The following is a 21,873-nucleotide window of genomic DNA, read 5'->3' as shown; positions in this document are numbered from 1 at the left end:
AGCAGGCAAAATCATCCTAAGGAAGATACAAGAGACCCTACAAAGGATGGCTAGGCAACAACCTGTTCATGAAGAGCGTTTCCTAATCCCTTTTAGAGGATTAAATTCATGCTCTGAAACTTGAGCATTTATAAGCTTCCGAAACTAATATAAATTTAAAAAAAGTTATTGCATCAGGGTATTTTTGGAAGAAAAATGAGTTTTGCACTGTTTGATGTAAAATGCTCTAACACTTTTATTTTTTAATTTTTTATGTGTTTTAATAGAAAATATTTGTGAATAATCCCCCCCTTCATGAAAAATGTCGGTTTGTTTTAGTAAAGTAGGACTCAAAAAAGTGTAATTTGACTGAAAGATATTGGTCTAAAAACGGATCTTAAATTGTCCACAGAAAGCTTTACAGTAAAAACACAACTATTATTTTTGATACAAAGTTTAAAATTTCATTTGGAGAAGCAATTTTATAGCTAACTTTTATTCTAGGAAAAAAAAGATGTGAATCTGAGTTAGAGCGATCTCATTTTGAGAGAAGAAATTTGGTAGCAAAAGGACATTTATGTTGAGTTACAGTTTCAACTAAAATAGTGGGAACGTAGAGAATAATATGCTGTACTTGCATGGAAATATTAACGCGTTTTCCTTCTATCAACCTACAACCCAGGTAAGTATTAAATGTTTTCGAAAGAGAAAACGAAACATTAAATATTTGGGGCTGAACTGGTCAGGATGAGAATTGATCACTGAGGTCACAGCTGATCTTTGGCAAGGAATACAAAGTCTTCCCCACCACCCTTTCCGCCTGGCTTTTCCAGTCCCCTTCCCTGCCTCCATCCTCACCTACAATCCCCGAATCATGGAAAATACTTTTAAAAGTGCTTAAATAGAAGGGAAACAGAAGTTACAAATGAAGACAGGTACTGAAGTCCTGATCTGAGACTTCTACCACTGAGCTCATCCCCAGTGTGCAAATCAGAGCAGCACTTGTGAGCGATCTCTGCCACAAGGCACCCGCACGTCGGGCTCCCGGCTCCCCTCCACACGACGCACTGAAGTCAAGACGCTTGCAGAGCTGAGCAGAAGTGCAGAAGGAAACAGCAGCACCGCAGCAACATACCGACACCACGGGGCAGGAACACGAATACCCGAAACGGAACAAGCTTGCCGCCGGGACTGAAAGCTTTCCCGGGGAAAACAACGGCAGTAGGACATGACGCCTGCGGTACAGCGGGGAGCGGAGTGCTCACAGGCTGTGAAAGGAAACAGCCTTGCCACTGACAAAAGGTAACAGAGCTTCAATAGGCAAAGCTGATGCTAACTGCAGTCTTGAGGATCTTAATAAAAAATAAGCCATTTGTTGTCTTTACAGATGCATCAACTGCAGAGACTGGATTTCCCCCGCCCTGACATTTTATTTCAGGGACAGAAAGGTGGATGAAGAGTACTGTGTCTTGTGAGACCGGGTACATCACACGAATTAAAATCCTTTTTTTAAAAAAATAACTACAACTGACTACGCAGTACAACTTTTTCTAGCTGGGTTCTTTAAAAGCCTGTGACCTACTTTAGAACTGCTCTAAGAAATAAAATGAGCAATAAGAAAAAGATGAGCAGCAGCAGCAATGTTAGCAGTAAGCTAAAATTAGAAAGGATTTTCATTAAAAAAAAGACCTCCTTCCCCCAACACCAAACATAAAACCCCCAAGTGGTAATAAAGTGTCTGCTGCAGCAGCACAGCCTTTTCCTTTTCTCCCCCAACTGCACTGTGCCAACCTGACCTAGTTTTCTGAGGAAAAAAATAAACCGAGCTGCAGCACTTCTGTAATAAAAATCTGACACCTTATCAAAACGAATCAAATCTCACGATTTCTAATCTCAGCCCTGTTAAAAGATTGTCATGAGCTAGGTGGCATTACAGTTTAGGAAAAGCAAAGGCTACTGAAATAAGTATTGGTATTATAATTTCAAGCCCAACGAATGGCCAGTTTTGCTGCTTGCAGAGCTCCATCAGTCTTAGCTGCCACCTTCTTACCAAACTTTTCACTGAAAACGGAGATGACATGGTTCTGCTTATTACACCCACAGGAATCACAGTTTTTGAAGCTATTGCTGTATACAGTCTAAGAAATGCTGGCAACGGCAAGTGTAGCATAAATATCCTCTCTTCACATTACATGTGAGCTGTTTAGGGTGACCATTGCCACGGCAGTCTCCTCTTCATGGAGAGGAACTCCATGATGTGCCTCCATGGACCTTCCCAAGGGAAAGCAGGCTTCAGGACGGGCAGTCCTTAAGGGGCAGGATCAAATACAGAAAGAATGGGCAGAAACAGTAGACCAAATAACAGGCTGATGTCAAAGAAAGGACTACCTACACATTCTGGATTTTAACTGACAATTAACACAGTAGGCATTGCTGCAAGACCTAGCAGTAACAATCCTCTGCAATGTCAATCTCTTTGGAATATAGGGACCCAATAACACAGCTTTAATAAAATACATATGCATATATTGCATCTGCCAGGTGGACAGACCATGAAAGGTCTAATCTGATGGAGAAAACCTAAAAGATGTGGTACTCTTTGTATTCTACTGCTTTTACAGTAATGAACTGGTTATACATTAGAATCATAGAATCACAGAATGGTTTGGGTTGAAAGGGACCTTAAGTATCATCTAGTTCCAACTCCCTGCCATGGGCAGGGACACCTTCCACTAGTTCAGGTTGCTCAGAGCCCCATCCAGCCTGGCCTTGAACACTTCCAGGGATGGGGCATCCACAACTTCTCTGGGCAACTTGTGCCAGTGCCTCACCACCCTCATTGTGAAAAATTTCTTCCTTGCATCTAGCCTAAATCTACCCTCTTTCAGTTTAAAGCCATTACCCCTTGTCCTATCACTACAGGCCTTTGTATAAAGTCCCTCTCCATCTTTCTTGTAAGCCCCCTTGAAGTACTGAAAGGCTGCAAGAAGGTCTCCCCAGAGCCTTCTCTTCTCCAGGCTGAACAACCCCAATTCTCTCAGCCTGTCCTCAGAGGGGAAGTGTTCCAGCCCTCTGATCATTTTTGTGGCCTTCCTCTGGACCCGCTCCAACAGGTCCACGTCTTTCCTGTGCTGAGGGCTCCAGAGCTGGATGCAGTACTCCAGGTGGGATCTCATGAGAGCAGCGTAGAGGGGCAGAATCACCTTCTTCAACCTGTTGGACACACTTCTTTCGATACAGCCCAGGACACGGGTGGCTTTCTGTGCTGCAAGCGCACATTGCCAGGTCATGTTGAGCTTCTCATCAACCAGCACCCCAAAGTCCTTCTCCTCAGGCTTGCTCTCAATCCATTCTCTGCCTAGCCTGTATTTATGCTTGGGATTGCCCCAACCCATATGCAGGAGCTTGCACTTGGCCTGTTAAACTTCATGAGGTTCACACAGGCCCACATCTGAAGCCTGCCAAGGTCTCTCTGGATGGCATCCCTTCCCTCCAGTGTGTTGACCGCACCACAGAGCTTGGTGTCACTGGCAAACTTGCTGAATGCGCACTCAATAACTGAGATGGAGGGCGAGAAAGGTTTCCAGGAAAAGCGCACAACAACCAACCAACATGAAAATACACTGTGGGTGTTCTTAAGCAGACTTACTTAACTTGCTTCTGCTTTCCCCTAAGTGTTATACGAACACCTGCTTTGTCTTCTCTTAGAACAGAACACCAGGAACACTTGCATATGTTTGCAAATTAATGCATCTGAATAATTTCACTCAATTCATGGATGTCAAATTCTGTGATTTAATATTTTCTGGATTAGGTTTTTAACTCTGCATGCTAGGGTTGGTGTCCTCATATCTACTGGGGAGTGCTAGGCACAATTCACTTACAAAGTCTCGACATCTGCACCAGGGTTGCAGTAACAAACTAGTACAATTTGGCCGTGTGTGCATTTCACTACAGATGTGGAATTATAGCAGGGTGGCTTTTTCCTTTTATTCTCTGCCCTGTATTTGTTTTAAATATACTGTAAAGCTGGAAAACCTTATTAGTTTAACTATGCAGGTGCATCAAGGGAAGGCTGCTGGTCTTTGGGCTGGAGGGAAAAAAAAATTCAGATACACACAACCTTTTACGAGATGTCCTGTGTTCACTGTTGATAGTAAACCAGCACATTCCATTCCAACACAGCAAAAGGATATATGGCTCACAATCTAAAATCTCAGTTCTAGAAGAGAGCTGATAACAGGACTTTTGAAGGCACTGAACCCCTTTAGTAGTGGGGCTTATGGGAGAGAGGGCAGGAAGTGGAGGTCTTCAGCATCTTGTTTGTCCTTTACCAGGGAGGAAAAATAAAGGAGTGTTACTAGGACTGAGTACAGGAAAAAGACGTTGGGTTTGGTTTTTTTGGTTGGGTGTTTTTTTTTTTTTTTCCCCTTTTCTTTAAATATGTGGCTTTGTGCATCACCTATTAACCAGAAAAAAAAATATTAATTGAAGACCTCCTGAGCCTAGGTTTCATGGACCTACGTCTCATTAGGTATCCTAACATGTCCCTTAAGCCTTAAAATCTCTGTGCCAGACATTAAACATATTTCTATTTTAACATAGCCTACCTTCCTGAAAGTGGCTATGATCTAAAATTAGACCCTGCAATGGGTAGACCATGGTATTCTGACTTTGTGAGGTTACTGACCCTTCAGTTACTGCCCTGCTGGGATTTTTGTAATGTCCTGGCATGTGAAAAGATCCTTTTTTTGGTTTCGGCACTATGACTTTCAGACTGGATTTCTTTCTGTGATTATAAATACATGCTGTCTAAAAGATGGTTCCAGTGTAGGATTGCCCTATTCTGACTGAAGGAAAATTAACACCCAAGGTAGTCAACGTTTGACTCAGCCAAATAAAAAAATATCAGTAAAGTCTTAGAATTCTGGAAGAAATTTTGTAAGAATGAAGAAATTCCTTTCTAATATTTAGAAACATTTTAAGAACATGCTATTTAACTCAAGTAAATTGTGGAACAATGAGTCCACTGAAACCAGTAAAGTCTGTTCAAGTGACAATGTGAAGACTGATGTCTAGCAATAGCAGAGCAACCATCTTTGCAAATCTAGAATAGAATTGACTGGTTTCAGTACGAGATGATGCTCAGAGTACATAACTCTGACCCCCTCTGTGGGGGATAAGGTTGGTCTGAGGAGAAGAAGAGTAGTAAGCAGCAGCAGAAACTGCATCAAGGAACAAATACCATTCAAGTCCTTTTTGCTAATTTATCTTAAACTTGGTAAATGTTTTCAGTAAAAAGTCTAAGCAAGCTAAACAAATTAAGAATTCTGTTACTGTATTTAAAAAACACCCAAAATATTTTTAGCTTTTAATTTGAAATGTTTCCCAATGCTCTTCAATTTTCAAGCACCAAACTAAACAAAGATTGACAATTAGAAGATCAGCATGAAACAGTTTTTCCTCTAATCTTTTCCTTTTTTTTCATTCAAATAGAATCCCAGACTCACAGAAGTCTAATCATGCCACAACTTGGCATGTTATAATACATAAATGAATCATGACGTGGCTGAATTTGAAACTTGAAGAGCTCACTTGAGGAAGATTGGGCTCCTGATAAATAGATTTACAGCCTAATACTATTCTGGGCTTCTGATACTCTAAAGTATTTTACAGCCTTCCTTTGAAAGGTTTCAGAATGCTTTTCTAACAATAACAAAGTAATCCTAAAACACAGTTGTGAGATACTTGTCTACAGAAAAGGTTAATACTTGTCAAAGCAAAGTAATTGACTTGCTCAAGGTCAGAGAACAAACCTGGAAGAGTAGGAAGGAAAGACGCCAGTCACTATGCCTTTGCCGTTAGATGGGTCTGCTCATCAGGCAGTATCCATGGCACTGGCCCAGGGTAGTTAAAAGCACCTGTACGAAGGTTGCTGGGTGGTCAACCTCCAGTGCTAGAGGTAGAAAGCACTTCCAAAATTAGCTGAAGCAATAAAATGTTCCAGTTGTGAACTTTGTAATTGTTCTTAATTACACTGAGGTTATGATTAATATTCTTATGCTAAATGTTCTAGGTGGAATTTTTCCAGTTTTGCATCAAACCTCTTAGGGCTATAGCGGTTGAGAGAGTTCCTAATTATGAAGGATTTTCCAGTCAATTTGGGTTCTTTCCAGATAGTTTTGGATAATGTAGGTTTGAACGTTGATGGTACAGATGGAGAACTGAGACACAGAACAACTTGCTGGAGGTCGTTCTGGACTGAATTCTGGTCCCTTGTGTGTGTGCTCCGTCAACAACTATGCCATGGTGTGTCACTAGGTCATTCTTTCTACCAATTCTGCTATTTATGCACAAAGACACATTATAGGAAAACTAATATTTTTCTGAGTTATAAAGCAGCCAGGTGTGAGTCCAGCAATGAACTAGGGCAGCCTATTCAGATCCATTATCTGTAATATGCTGAGATGTGCAAGAATTTACCAGTCTTTATATATGGGCCTAGAAAAATTCAAACTCAAAGGCAACCATGGCTAAGAAGAAAAGTAACATACTAACACGAATGAAGTAGAATCAAAGAACACTCTTGCTCTAATGAAGGGAAAGAAGAAGGGATAATAGCTGATGTATACTGTACAATATCAGAGAAGAATGGGGATATTCACAAAAGCTAACCTAAGCCTACTGAGACTAATGAACATGGCACTTTTTTATAGTTAAGAGAGAGAGATAAATTCCTTTCCAGGGTGATTATCAGCAGAAACTTAAATTAGACATCATTACAGAGGCAACCAAGGGAGATTAGTTAGCCTTTGTAACAGTCTTGTCCCTCACTGTATCTCTGCTATAGAATTTTATTAATTTATTTTTAATACATCAATGTTTTTGGAGTAATGTTTGCGTATTTCTACAAAACCACCTTTATTTCTTCCCTCTCACATTTTACAGGAAAATTCAAATGTGTGACTAACCTAGTAATTTTTAGTCTAAGTCGTAAGCCATCATCTTACCCTTAACTGTCAGGGAAGTGTGCAGAAAAACTCAGGTCAGTTTTATTCTCTGGGTGATCTAAAAGCCTGAACAGCATCTAGAGCTTCTTTAGTCAACAGGAGGGCTGCTCATTTGAACAGGGTCAGAATTTCACTCTCTGATTTTGGGCTTAACATTTGGAAGCATGCTGCTTAAGATTTTTACACTTCTTTCTGTCTGTCCATGGTTAGGCAGTATTAAAAGTTTTAAACTTTTTTTTTTTGAGAAATAAAACTCAGATATGGAAAAAAAAGAAGCAAGCTGGGCTTATTGGTATATAGCCCACAGAACATATGTCCTACCAAGTCAACCAAAAATATACACTTTGTAAAATATGACTGCCTGCAAATAACCTGGAGATACCATAAGTCACAACTGATCAGAATCTCTTTCCAACAGCTTTTGATTTCATTTTGTTCTAATCTTACAAGAAAGTTAGTATGTCATCTTAAGTTTCTACCAGTTCAACAACTTTGAATCAAAGTGACTTTTGTGACACTGCGATAAAATTACATGGCAAGGCCATCACCACTCTGTTATAACATTAATACATTAAATCCATTACAGCCTGTTCTGCTAAAATACTCTAGAAAAACGGAAGAAAAATATGGGTGAAAATATTGTCCACAAATAAGAAAGGCATCTGAAACTTGTTTCCTAAATGTAAGAGATTTTGTGTCCAGCTCTGTATAAAACCAGATTTTTTGAAAACAGAGACAGTTAAAGAAAAATATTTTCAAACATTTATATTATTGAAATGGAAATTATATTTGATAGTTTTGTCCAAATTTAATTTTAACCTCATTAGCAAAAAGAGTACCATTATGAAATCAGGTAGCAGTACAATTAGTATAGATAGACTTTAATTTAAGGCATATTTCCACCATTACCCATACTTTTTTAAATTTCTGCAATATAGACACATATTTTCAGCAGAATTTCACTAAACAGTGGTATAGCCTTTCAATACTCTTTCCCTTTGAATTCCAAACCAAAATGATGATCCTAAAAATGTGATAGCTAAAAGAGAAAACTAAGTGCCTTCCAGGAGATGATACTCGATTTTTATAACAAGTCAAAATACTGCTATAAACACCAGCTTGGAAACTGGTTTTACTTCAAAAAAAAGCAAGAACAATCCATGTTAGGTGTTAAAATTATTTACGCTAGAAACAAGTGACTGACTTACCTTAATCAGAAAAGACACTACGTAGAAAGTTTTCTTGCAACAGCAAATAGCTATGAAAGCTTGGTAAGAGATAATAACGTTGATTCAAATGTCACAGGAAACAGCATGCACTTTTTTTGTTGGCTTGTTCTTTGGAGTAAACAAAATTAATCCTCATCTTATTACAAAGGAAACCCCAAACAATCTTCCTGTAAATTAATGAGTAAGCCAATTAATAAAATGAAAACAATTGCATCCAAAAAAAGTGTGGTATCTCTTTTGGTACATAAAATTAAAAAATTGATACATGTGTAGAATTCTGCATCTAATTTAATTAGCAGTTTTGTGCCTGAGGAAAAAAGTTTCAGCTTACTTGCTCAAAATGTTAAATTAGATACCTTGTATACTACCACATTTAAACAATATCAAAGAAAGGAATAATGGAAAAGAGCCTCAATACTCACATTCGGTTTTAAGCTGCTTCTCTTGGTTACTTGAGCAGCAAAATAAAGGAAGAAATAATTACATGTCTTCGCAGAAACAAGCATTCTTCAAGTCCAAAAGAAACAGAACACTTTGCCAGAGCTATTTGAGGGTCCCATCAGAATTTGGCTGGATGGAGGAAGGCTGAGGGTCAGTTTGTTTCCCTTAGACCTCATGACATGCAAATAGCTGGCCGCCTCACCACCAAATCAAATCATTCTTTGACATACTGTGTTTACAAATTGCAAATACATACCATGTAGGAGGTTCTTAAGTGAACATGTTTCAGACAGTTGTCAAAAGGAAAAAGTATCTTTTAAAAAAATTAAAGAATCAAAACGCTCAGGCCCCAAACTGTTTAGTACAAGGAAGAAAGAAAAAAAAAAAGAAAAAAAAAGAAAAAAAAGGACTATTATTCATCCCTTGATACACTCTGGTCCATGCATAATGAAACCAAAAGACCTCATGTGGGCTTGTAATTCAGAAAAGAAATGGAAAAATCATGATAACTAAAGTCTGACTGTTGCATACAAGAAATGGGGTGCAGGAAGAAATACTTCTCCAATTTCAGAAAAGACTTTTGCGGACCCAGTAGAACTGCTCTGACGCTACTAAAGCAGTTTCTGGGCTGGAACAATTTGCCAGTCTTCCAGCACACAAGAAAGTATTCGGATGGCGTTACCATCAGAGTGGCAGCAATGGCCTCCTCTAGGTTCTAGGCTGGGGGTTGGACTAGATGACCTTTAAAGGTCCCTCCCAATCCAAACTATTCTATGATTCTATGATTCTCTCTCAGTATTTCTCAGTTCTGGCCTTCTTTGAATTGCAGTCATTTCTTACTTTTTGCTTGGACAGAACAGGGGCCAGCAAGCTTTCACTGATAGTCCACCACATGCATGGAACATACAGAAGTGATTATCCTTTGTGTCAGAACCTATGGAGACCTTTAATCAACTGCAGCTGGGAGTAAGGATAGTGTGCCAATATAAAGATGCAGTCTAAAGTTAAGCAGGGTGAAAAAAAGTATGGCTGCTTGTGGTATGAACCACGACGGACCTCCGGGCAGATTTTCCCACAACCAAGAGCCAATAGATCTGAATCATTTAGTCTATAATGTCAAGTGGGTGGGAACTGCTTTATATCACAGACAGAAAAAAGAAGGAAACACTGAAATGGTTTAAGGATGTATCATGTTATCTGAAGACTTCGGTAAAATTGCCAAATCTGGACAACATGTTCCAGAGGTTATCTATGTCTAGCTAGTATCTTGCAAGACACTACATCAGACTGATCATTTGCTTATTATTGCCAAGAATTCATCATCTTGATTTGTAGCTGACTCGTTTATTAAAACTCCGCAGACACTTATTTTATCATCTACTCAAACTAGATTGCATTCTTTCTTCCTATTGTTATATGCTTTATTTACACCAAGCACTTCTATGCTGGTTTTTCAAGCTTGTAATTTTTTTTCAGGTTGAGAAGAGAGAGGACAAGTTAGGTCTGAATTTGAGTCCAGAAAGAGAATTGGAATAGCTTCCTCTTGTCTTTACTTCCAAAAAGAAAAAAATGAAAGTACAATTCTTGACCAAGAACCTTTTGAAGATCACAAGAGAGAGTAAGACAAAAGAATTATCCAAATGGATCTGTCAAAAGACCTACTGGAAATGAGAAATAGTTCTAACACAATACGTTCTTTTCCAGAAAGGAAAAGAAGTACACACACCTCCTCCAGCGTATCACCTTCCTTAAACTTCAAAGGTTATCCTTAAATTCGTCTAACTGTAGATAGAGATCATAACTACATTAATAGAAGACATGCCCACAGAAGCACTTAAAACAGAGTTAGAATTTTTTCTAACAAACAGGTGCAAATTGAGTACAACAGGACAACAAAAACTCTGCTGCTTCTTCAGAGTATCAGTTCGATGATGTCTCATACAGCTGTCACATCTCTTCCTGAACTTGCTGACATAGAAAGCAGCTTATTTCATCTGTCCCCAGACATGACTTGTCTTGATCTAGCTTCCTCTTCACGTCGAGGATTTGGGAAATTCATCAACCAAATGGTGTTTCTCTTTAAAATTCTTACGTTGCTCTGATATTTTTTTTAAATTAAAAAAAAAAATCCTTAACAATTGCTTTTTAAAAATTAAATAATTAATTAATTTGTTGTTTTCCTGAGAAAATATCTTTGGCATTTACTGAATACATTCTGTTACTTGGGTCAGCAGAGAAAGGAATTCTGCTCTCACAAATATCCTGTTTATCTAAAAGCTTCAGTTAATTCTCATTTTCTATGTTTAAAGCACAATCATCATTCAAAAAGTTTGAGTAGCACATATTTGGAGGCTCAGAAAGCACTCAAGGGAAAAACCACTACATGCCTTGTTCTTATATTCCTCCCCAGGCATCCACTTTTGGCCCCTGCTGGAGACACAATACTGGGCTACACAGACCTTTGATCTGACCCAGTATGCTCTTGTGTCTTCTGCAAGAGTACTAAACTTTCTATTAAAAAAAACAAAAATCTATCAATTTTTACAGAAGTTTCCATTTTCCTGGCCTAAGGAAAATGTAACTGTTACCAAAAAAAAAAAAAAAAAAAAATTCAAGGAGCAACCACTGCATGAGTAGCTTAATCTTAAGCCTACAGAGAACAGAAGTACTGTTGTTTTTATGTGAACAAGCTGTAAGATGGATTCACTCAGACAACAAATTCCAGTATTATTATTTAGAATTGTGTCGGTTCTTTTTTTTTAAGAAGCTGTGAAACCAGAGAATTGGAAAGAAGGCTGCAAGTTTTTAACTTTTGAGCTTTCAACAGAGCAACAGTGTGCTTATTTCCAGCAGACCTGCAAATAGCCATCTACAAAAGTCACATTTTGCCACTTAAAAAGAGGGAAAGGAAAGGCTGTTGCTGAGAAAGGTATTATTCTACCTATGGCTAATGCACCGATTCTGATTTGCTCAATATTTGTGTATATATACATACATGCATATATAGACATCAGCTTTATGAGTCTATAAAAATATAATGGTGGTGTTTAAATACTGCAGGTGAAGGGCACAAGACATTGACACTAAATACTTAAAACCAAAGTAAAAGTGTTAATTTGTATACTTTGTATTGCCTTTCGTTTTCCTAGATATTCCAAAGGGCAGTTTTGTTTGTGAACTGAACCTCTGATTTCTAAGACAAGATTACTCTTCCTCTTGCATACATTCTGCCTAGGGAGAAGAAAAAAACCCCATGAATTAGTAACACATTCAGGAAATTGTGAATATACCTTTTCTTTCTCTTTCAAAATACTTCTATTTCATAAGCTAAAGTCCGTTTTTCCACATCTAAGGGACAACAAAAATATCTGGGAAGGTTTTCCAACCTATGCCTCCTTAAATTCTTTTAGTAGCCAGAAGATATCTCTGAATTTTAGTGCTTCACTCACATATACTTCAAAGGATATATATTTTTTTTCATTCTTATGACATTGGCTACAATATAGCAAGTCTAACATGATATAGTAAATTTTATAATTTCATTATTATTCCAGCATAAAACAGTATCAAACAAAAATACAGGGACACTCAGAATGGCATGTTAAATTGAATGGTGCATATTACCAATTACTGTTTGGAAGCTGCAAATTGCAAGATGATCAACCATTCGTTAAGTCAACCGAATACATTTTAAATACTTCATCATTTAATGTTATTAAAATAAGTTCATATTTGCATAAAGAGTGTCATGTGGCATATTAGTTACAAAATAGCTCCATGTCATATAAAATTGTTTACATTCAGCGTAGGAACTTAATAATTATTCTGGCTAAATAACAGGAAATCAAACCTATTCCTTGCATGCAAAATTTCTTAAACAAAGTTAAACAGCCTGAATATTTTTTATCTCTTATTTCTCATCCTCCTTTACTGTCAGCTATGATAGCCTCCAGCCAAGGCAAGAGAAACAACTACCCTTGCTTCTGCCTTACAACGGGGAAACTGCTTTGCCTTACAGCTGGTAAAAGATCAGTATTGATGTGAACATTGTTAAACATTACTGCCTTTTAGATATGTATAAAATTCATTTTTTTACCTTACTAAAATTAACTTAACAGTGGTTAATCTGTTACTGAGCTTCCATACTTGGCCTCTTCAACTTTCATTTGTTGCAGTTTCAGGCTTGGGTATATTTATAATTAAGCTTATAGAATACATGAATTTTTGGAAAACAGAAATATTTGAACAGAGTAGGGCTTGTACAGAATTTGCTTTCTTTCAGCATCAAAGAATTTTGGCAAGAATGGGTGAATGACATTTTTAGTGAAAAGAACACCATTTCTTGTCTTACTGCTCAAACCTGATTTTATGCAAAAACCTGAAATTACATGAAATCAATGGGCATTACTGAAGTAATACAACTAAAATATTTCCAGTTTGAAAATTATCTTCCCTTAAAAATAAGTTAGAAGTATATTTGACATACAAGAATTATGTCATCAATAGTGGCAGAACTCTACACATTTTTCCACCTTCCTGAAGACATAAAGTACTGCTCATGTAGAAATAAGGCTGGTAAAAAACTTGAGGGAAACACTTTAGTCAATATTTCGGTCTATAAAGCTTACGTAGAAAGATCATAAACTAAATTCTTTTCAAGAAACTCAGGATATACCACAAGTCCTCTCAAGGAGCTGACAGAATGCAAGCAAATGCTTCTAACCGCTACGGGAACTGGACTAAGAACTCAAGTCCACTGAATGAACATATAGCATGTAAAATACAGCAGGTGTAACTGTATTGATCCACTCCCAAAATACTAATGCAAAAGTGTATCACCTCCTCTGTCCCAATCACGTTTTAAATGAACTGCTATTATGGACATTAACAGAATACATTAATAGCCTGAGTATGCTGACTTCCATAAGCTTTCAGTATGTTTAGAAACTCGCATTAGTACTGGATCACTTCTCTTAAGTTTTGCGATACACACTTGTACTCAGTGTTTTTACTGTAGCAGTCCAGTGAACAGAAGCTGAAACCATCCACTAACTACATCAAAAAGTAAAGATGGCCTTTCATTTGTACACTAGTAGGTATCAGTAGATGTTTCAAAACTAGTCTTTGAAATTAAGATATACAGGCTTTTATACACTTATATGCAATCCTTAAATCACTATAAATCCAAAACAGAGAAGTAAAACTATAAGCCTGTGTGTGTATGGAACAGAATAGACTCTTATTTGAAGAACAGCCATTTCTTGAGGCCTCACATGAAGATGCCAATTAAAACCCACTAATTTCATACCCAAAGTGTCCACAACTGTGCTCTGTTACACCTACATTTAATGTGTGTTACATGTACACTGAAGTAGTACATAACAAAACTCCATTTGCCACCATCACCCAACAACCGTGTTCCCTTGACTGATTTTCAATTGTTAGAAGCCAAATTTTAAAGTCTGTCAAGCATTTTCTGCTATCCTTCTCTTCAGGATAGAAAAAATAAATTCTGACTGTATCATGGATGTGGATGCACTGAATATTAATTTTATTCCTCAGTTACAGAAGACTTCCGAGGTCTGAGAACAAGATCCTTGATCGAGGTAGTGATTTCCTGGAGCTCTTTGCGAATGGCATCTGCTTCTTCCTCCTCTTCCTGGTTATCTGTTGTGTCACCATCTCCCTGTTCAGCTTTCTTAGTCTGGCTGATCAGTTGTTTCACTACTAATCCCTGGTATTTGACTAACAGAGAGTGCTGATCCTGAGGGGAAAAAACAGAACAAAACAAAGGAATGTCAATGTTACAGAGCAGGTACACAGACCTTTAAATGAAGATTAAATTTTTAAAAAAGCATTCTCCCATTCTTGTCTAAGCAGGGCTAGTAATACATAAATACATTTTCATCAAGGTATTTTGCAACTTAAATTCTGAGACATTCAAAGAGGCAGAAAAATGAAAGTACATCCACGCTCCAAGAAGAGGACAATTAACCACTGAAGCAGGAAAGCAATGCAGCCAGTAAACATCGCCAGTTTTGGTAGTTTAGAATATAGAATTTCAGTATTTTTACTTTTGAAGAGGTATATCTTTCTTTAAAGCTGAACTAGAAAAGTTTAAAAAGCAACCATCTCTCTAACTGGGAGGAAAGAGAGTGTAAAAATTTTCAGTTTTAAGGATTAAAACATTCCCCAATACATAGCCCTCTATGGATAAAGGCAAAAGCTAAAGTACTAACAACAGATTGATGTTTAATTTTATTTAAAAAATATTGAAGACAGAACCCTGAAATGATAGGTTTGAAATACAATACAGATCAGAGAAATTGTATATTCTGTAGATAAAGTAATGATTAGCCATGAAACACAAAGGTGCCAGTCTTACGCAGCATAGAACCATAGAATCATTAAAGTTGGAAAAGACCTTTAAGATCATCAACTCCAGCCATCAATCCAACACCACCAAGCCACTAAACCATGTCCTGAAGTGCCACATCTACACGTTTTCTGAACACCTCCAGTGATGGTGACTCCACCACTTCCCTGGGCAGACTTTTCCAATGCTTAACCACCCTTTAGGTAAAGAAATTTTTCCTAATATCCAGTCTAAACGTCCCCTGGCACAACTTGAGGCCATTTCCTCTCGTCCTATCAAGCAGAAATAGTGTAAGGCACAACTTTCGTGTTCTGTCATAGAAAAAAATGACAGAAAAAGCTAGAAAGGAATACCTCTGGGATCTTGCCACTTAGGAAATTAATGATCTGTGGTACTGATCTTCCTGGTGCATGAAGCATACAGTGGGTTGAAAACTGAAATAACAGTACTGATGTCAGGTGCAGAACAAGAGCTGGATCTTCTGTGACTTTCAGCTGTTCAATCAGAGCTTGTCTATGCTGAAACAGGACTTGCCTAAGGAACAGGAATACGTTATATAAAAATATGTTTCTCATTATGTCTTACAGTAATTGATAATAGCCTCTAAAATATATCTAACTTCAATTAATTTTAATTTTCTTCTCTGACTGACCATTTCTTTATGTGAAATTCCATATTAAAAAAAAACAAACCTAGCATTAGTGTAGCTCAGATCTTGAAAGCCCCCTAGAGAATTTATAAACTCTGCTGTAGTAAACAGAGTCAAGCAAATTAGCTAAATATGAACTCTCTCCTCCTCCTTCTTCCATGAAATCAGGACTGCTTGACTTTGTATTTTTCATTTAAATAGTGTGGAAAGAAAGACTACCTCTAACTTACACATTCTGTGTGACTGCTACCAAACTAACCAGCTAACATTTATGCAGCAAGAGCGCTACATTTCACATACTGAACACAGAATAAACAAAATTAAGATACCTTTCCTTCTTTTTGTCTCCTTTTTTCACCATAATACCACAAATATCCACTGCAGAATCAAGGCATGAAAGAAAATCTTCTACACTCTATTAAAAAGTAATATAAATACTTAATCTGTGTTAGTAGATTATAAAAAAGGTTAACTACTGTTCACAATTACTCACACAAACAGATGACTGTGAATACAGTTGGAATAAACTATGGAAGAAAAAAGTGAAAAGTATTTAGCGGAAATTAACTTTATTCATCTTCCAATACTTCATATGCTTAAATGCTAAAACAAACTATACTCCGTTAGTCTTAAAAATGGAATTAAAAAAAGAATACATGTTCTACAATTATTTCCAGATATGTTTTTTCTTAAGAAACATACCAGAATGGCCTTTTGCTTAAAAAAAAAGCTTTTACTTTTCTCACCTGCACATAAAAGATAAACTGGATTCCATCCGGAACCAAAGAGCGAAGTATCAGATCAAAATGTAAGATCACCTTTTCACCTCTTAAAATTCACAGATATGAAAATGTACTTACTCTCACTGACTTAAGACAAAATTCAAAAGATTATTTTGCCTTCATCCTTCACAGCAGCAGCAGTTATGTAGTACACTATGTATGTCAGCTGCTCATTAGCATTGTATCAGCAGGACAAAAAATTTGAACTCAAAGATTCTGGGTCACTTTACCTTGCCATTCAGAGAAGTATGCAGTTTAGTTAAAGGACCTTTGGTGTCTTCTGGCAATTTACCTAAAATCTTGGTCCGGACCTGTACGATACAACAATGGAAATAATCAGTAATAATAAATTGCCGTTTTAGCTGTAGGCCTATTTAAACATAAGATAATTAAATATTAAATAAACATCCCTGATCTACTTGAGAGTGTTAAAAAGGAACTGTTATCTCTGTACCTCATTTGTGATTGTAGAATAATTTTCTGTTGTCATCATTGAATCAGATGCTAGGAAGTTGAAAATAAGATTTGTAATGTCTGTACAGACAGTCTTCAATAGGTGTTTGGCAAGGTTAGTCTGAGTCTCGTCTGTTAAAAGAAATAAGTGATTAAGAGTAACTTATCATAGTTATCCAATTCCTATTACAGTTACAACAAGAATTCCTAAAACGTGGACTCTATCAACAATGAGTAGTATAAGAAAGTTATCTGGATACATGAAGCTAACATCCTTCATTTGCAGTTGCTTATGGAACATTCTTCATTGAAAAATGAGAGCTTTCAGATCTGTCAGCACCTTTTAATGCATTGTTAGTATTTCAATGTTGCAGCTGTAAAGGCAGTAAACTAGAACCTGTACAATCCTTGTGAACCACTAATGAACAACCACTGCTATCCATCAACAAGTAAAAAGTATGTAAAGTAAAAGCCTACAGGACAGTCAGTTTAACAGAAGAGCAGGCACATGACTTAAGACTGAAACAGTAGAATTTTAGAAAAGAGAGGCCACACAAGTACACAAACACAGGCTAATGGGAAATAATTACATTTATTCTGAAACATAGCAATATCGGGGTTTTTTGCTAGTGTTTCCTTTTGTTACAAGTTTTCTGAAGGGAAAGCTCTAGAAGAAAACTGAATACTGCAGAGAATATTGGAAACATCTACAACATTTTCCTAATGCTACTTTTCAGTCACAAAATACAAGTAGCTAAGGAAGACACATTACAACGTAACAAACTGCAAAATGAATTTACACCTTTTTGAAAAACTATGCCCAAGGAGCCGTTACTTTCAATAACAAAACTAAAAGAGGTTTTAACAGGGGCTTCTTAGAATCTGGTAGCGTTCAATTCATTCATTAGTGGCACAGGTGACAGAATGAAGTAAGCTTACTAATCTTTTTCTTTTTTTCCTTTTTTTTTTTTTTCCTCAGACAATAAAAACTGGGAAGGGATGCCAACACTTTGGAAGGAAGGACAAGAACCCAGTGTTTTCTTGACAGAAGATATGACAGACTATGGATATGAAATAAAGAGAACATATTTCAGTAAGTGTGCAAACCAATGCAGTCTAGCATAAGGTCAGTGTTAGGCAGTGTAAACACATCTCTAAGTTCTTCCCTTCTAAACTGTTGCTCCTCTTGGACCTTGAATGTAGATTCTGGAATAAATTCAACATCCTTGAAGAAGCATATTAATTTTTGAAAGTATATATTCATTGTACCTGTGAAATGCTTTGTTCCCTTTTCAAATAACCGAATGTTGTTGTACAAGTTTGAGAATTCCTCCTGCAAATCCTTCATAGTCTGTCTTCTGCTAGCTCCAGATGAAGATGTTGAAGACGTAAAAACAGAACGCACAACTTCCTGATAAGTTTTTGTTAATGGTCTTAGAACAGGGAAGAAGAAAGGAGAAAAGGGAACATTAAACAAAATGTAAAACTGTAAAAGGTTTTTCCAAATATATCAGCAATAGAGAAAGCTAACTCATTACACAGTAAATGAATAGGACATGAATGCCACAGAATGGTGAGATAAATAAAAAACAAATAATTGAAATCAGAAAAAAAGCACTAGGAAATTAAAATGTACTTTCGTAATTGCAGAAGTACTATTGGCTACAGTATGCATGGTTTGTAAGTGCTTGCCAAGGTTTTAACTCATAACAACTCCTAAATTGGAACAAAATGAAAGATAGAAAAGATTTCCATAAACAACACTATTCACAGACTCTTTCAGGGGTTTGTGGACAAATTTCACATCAATGAGAGCTGTAAGAAGGTAAGACTTAAGTTGCATTAAAATAGCACAGGCCCTTCTAAAGATGCAGTTACGACTGCACTCCGAGTTTATTCCAGCTTCGGCTGTTACAGTCTTATCATGTACTTTTTGCCCTCAAAACACATATTCACATCCTCTCTCGTATGGAACATCTTTTAAAATAAGTTATTAATCTTTGCTTAGATCTGTTTGCTGACCTAGCTTACCACCCAGTTCACACAGGTACCAGCGGAGCCACAAAAGACAGGGAACACAAACATATACCAAGGGTTGTACAGAAGATGGGACTGGTGAAACCCCAACATGAATTAGTCTAAGAGTGTGGAAATACACCCATGAACCTGAAAATATACTTGCTGACAGAGGACACAAAACCACCTACTGCTAAGCAGAAGCATTATTTCTCATTACTGTGTCAGCAAGGCTTTCTAGTACATAAGCAAAAAGAATATTGTGGTTCACTTCAATCAGCAAAACATTTTTTTCAAAGCAAGAAAACAGACTAAAGGGAAGATTCATCTGAAATGAAACACAGACTTTCTAACTCCAGCTGAATTACTGAAATTACCTTATTAGATGTTCAGCAAGTTCTGTAATAAGCTCTTCAGGGCAATCCTGCATGTGAGCCTTTAAAACATCCTGAATTTCCTCTTGTGACATGAAAGGGAACTCTGGCTGCTTATTCCTACCTGTAGGAGCCATGAGCAACAATAATTGAGAAAACATAATATTTAGTTTTGCTGTAGCTACTCTGTGGCATGAGAAAGTCTAAACTTCCATAGAGGAAATGTGTTACCAACAATGTAAAAAAAATGGGATGACTACATATGGCATTTAAATTTTACACATATGAAAACATATTTATATTTGAATGGTTACATCTGAATTTATCTTGGGATTTTGGTTCACTCTACTTATTACAATACAGCAATACAAGCAGCAACAATTGTAAAACATGAAAGGCTACACCAAAAAAAAGGTGCTTTAACACTGCTTTACTCAGTAACTAAGAAGTCTTGAAAAACTTAATTTATATGTGGATTACAGTAATGTGTGAGAGTAGGATCATAGAAAGTTAAGATGCTGTACTTCACAACTTCAAATACCATGTTTAAAAGTAGTTTTCAGTCATTATTTGAAGTCTAGATACTATATATAAAATGTAAGTACACACTTCTGGTACTCCATCGAATAAAAGAAGTAACACATAATTATGATTGTTTCATTTGCAACCAATGCTATGTTTGCTGTGATACGTTTGCTACAAGACTAACAATGTATGTGTTTATTTCTGAGGAAGTCATCCAGGCTCCTTCTCCTATCAGCAAAGGTAGAGAAATGGGCACCAATAGGGATCAGTTCAAACTCATCCTGTAATACACATCTAGAACATGTGAGACAGACTAGGCCTTCAAAATACCTACTTTTCTCCATTACAAAGTCAACAGTTATAAAGGTAGATAGCTCATACATAGAGGTCCCAGTTAAGTAAGATGAATCTTACTTCAAACATTAAAACTGTATTTTGACTGTGTATTTTATCCTTAGGAAGAAAAACTTCTAGTACTGTTTCACTGCTATGATTTGTTAATCTAAGCTAATTAAGCTGTGGAACTGGATGAGAACTTCTCCATTTATCTTAAACTATTCAGCAGGTGTTAAGAAACCAAGTATAATATTCACCCCAAAATCTAAGGCATTTCCTACATAAATTCAAATTAAAAAAAAAACCCAAACCACCTGCTGTCATATCTTTTACTTAAATTTCTTTTTTAAAGACTAAGCTTTAGTGAATAAGGTATGCCCATTTCATTTAGATAGCAATATAATATCTATTGATACAATTCTATCAGAATAGTATTCTCCAATTCTTTAACATTTTACTTGACCTTACCAATAGAGTAGGGAAAAACACAAGTGGAAAAGCAAGTGATAAAAACATGTCAGTATGAGTAGATAGTGACCAAAATAAAATTACAAACCTGTGCTAATTGCTTGCGACTCTTCATCGCTGTCAGCATCCTTTTTTCCTTTCTTCTTGGTTTTCTTAATCTTGATCTCTCTAGCATTACCACCTCCTCCTCCTCTCACGCTTCCACTGCCCTCTGGTGGAGAATTATTTGCTTAGTGCACAGTAAAGTTCTACCACTTAAGTTTACAATATTAAGGTAATTTATACTGCATTACTTGTTAATGCTGAATTAAAAAAGCACAACCAGATTCTAAATGTAACTTACAATACATACTTATACATATTCCAGAATCTTAGGGCCATAAGTTTTATTCTTAAGAAAAAGAAGCAGCTAAGTCAAAGCTTTAAGCTAATGTCATTAATAAACACAAATAATAATCATATCAAATGTGCATCATCATTAAAAAGATAAATTTTTTCCAGCTGAAAACAGATGAGATACCAGTGTCCACAGTGTAATGGGAGAATTTCTGTTGGCTGAAAATAGCATCTTAGTAAGCATTTAGCATTTTTAGTGAGTGATGTTGAATAACTGAGCTACTAAAAAATATTCCAGACAATGTAACTTTGTTAACTTTCAGAGAAAGAATCCTGCGTAGCAAACATTTATCCAAAATATTCTTGGAAGTGTGTATTCAATTAACTAGAACACTAATTCTTTTTCGACTATTCCTAGATGACTATAAATCAACAAGATGTTCTGGTTCTGACAAACATAAATTCCTGAGTTCACAGGCCCTGTAATCCACGTATTCACACTGCAGACAGGATCTCAATTCGCAATACAGTCCCTTTCCACACGGTAAGCTGCTTTGCTGTTTGTTCCTTTTATCACAGTTTGTTCCCTTCTTTTTTTCACTTGAAAGAAATTTAAACTCCACAATAATTGGTTCTATACACGCACTAAGTCTTGAGAATGTAGGGTTTTTTCCATTTAAATATAAGGTCCAAGATTTGAAGTAACTACATTATGCAACAATACTATAATTTAAGAAAAGGGAACACAAAGACAAGATGTTACTACTCACAAAGCTAACTGCATCTATGTGCTATAGATGGATTTTTAAGCATTACTTTGCAGGAACAGCAAACTAGTTCACTTGTAGCTAGCACTGGGTGGTGTACTTGTGAGACCATCCAAGTTTGTGACCTCTCCG

The 21,873-nt window shown here is 36.7% G+C and overlaps 2 protein-coding genes across 2 annotated transcripts in view; both read right to left on the bottom strand.

Annotated features, from left to right (window-relative positions):
• FHL5 (four and a half LIM domains 5) overlaps positions 1-8,666 on the bottom strand; it is a 27,217-nt gene extending 18,551 nt beyond the window's left edge. The window contains exon 1 of the mRNA XM_010289463.1: positions 8,641-8,666. The gene's annotated coding sequence lies outside the window, so the exon portion shown is untranslated. The remainder of the gene's footprint in view (positions 1-8,640) is intronic.
• A 5,249-nt stretch (positions 8,667-13,915) lies between these two features.
• Positions 13,916-21,873, bottom strand: part of UFL1 (UFM1-specific ligase 1) — a gene marked incomplete at its 5' end in the record, with an annotated part of 22,035 nt that continues 14,077 nt past the window's right edge. The window contains 8 exons of the mRNA XM_010289465.1: positions 13,916-14,423; positions 15,389-15,569; positions 16,014-16,099; positions 16,697-16,777; positions 16,921-17,051; positions 18,189-18,352; positions 19,313-19,433; positions 20,727-20,849. Of these exons, the coding sequence (XP_010287767.1) occupies positions 14,211-14,423; positions 15,389-15,569; positions 16,014-16,099; positions 16,697-16,777; positions 16,921-17,051; positions 18,189-18,352; positions 19,313-19,433; positions 20,727-20,849 (1,100 nt within the window). The remainder of the gene's footprint in view (positions 14,424-15,388; positions 15,570-16,013; positions 16,100-16,696; positions 16,778-16,920; positions 17,052-18,188; positions 18,353-19,312; positions 19,434-20,726; positions 20,850-21,873) is intronic.

Source organism: Phaethon lepturus, unplaced genomic scaffold (assembly GCF_000687285.1).
Source record: "Phaethon lepturus isolate BGI_N335 unplaced genomic scaffold, ASM68728v1 scaffold9596, whole genome shotgun sequence".
Lineage (NCBI taxonomy): Eukaryota > Metazoa > Chordata > Aves > Phaethontiformes > Phaethontidae > Phaethon > Phaethon lepturus.
Note: the sequence above shows the minus strand (reverse complement) of the source record. Positions and strands in the feature narration are given on the sequence as shown.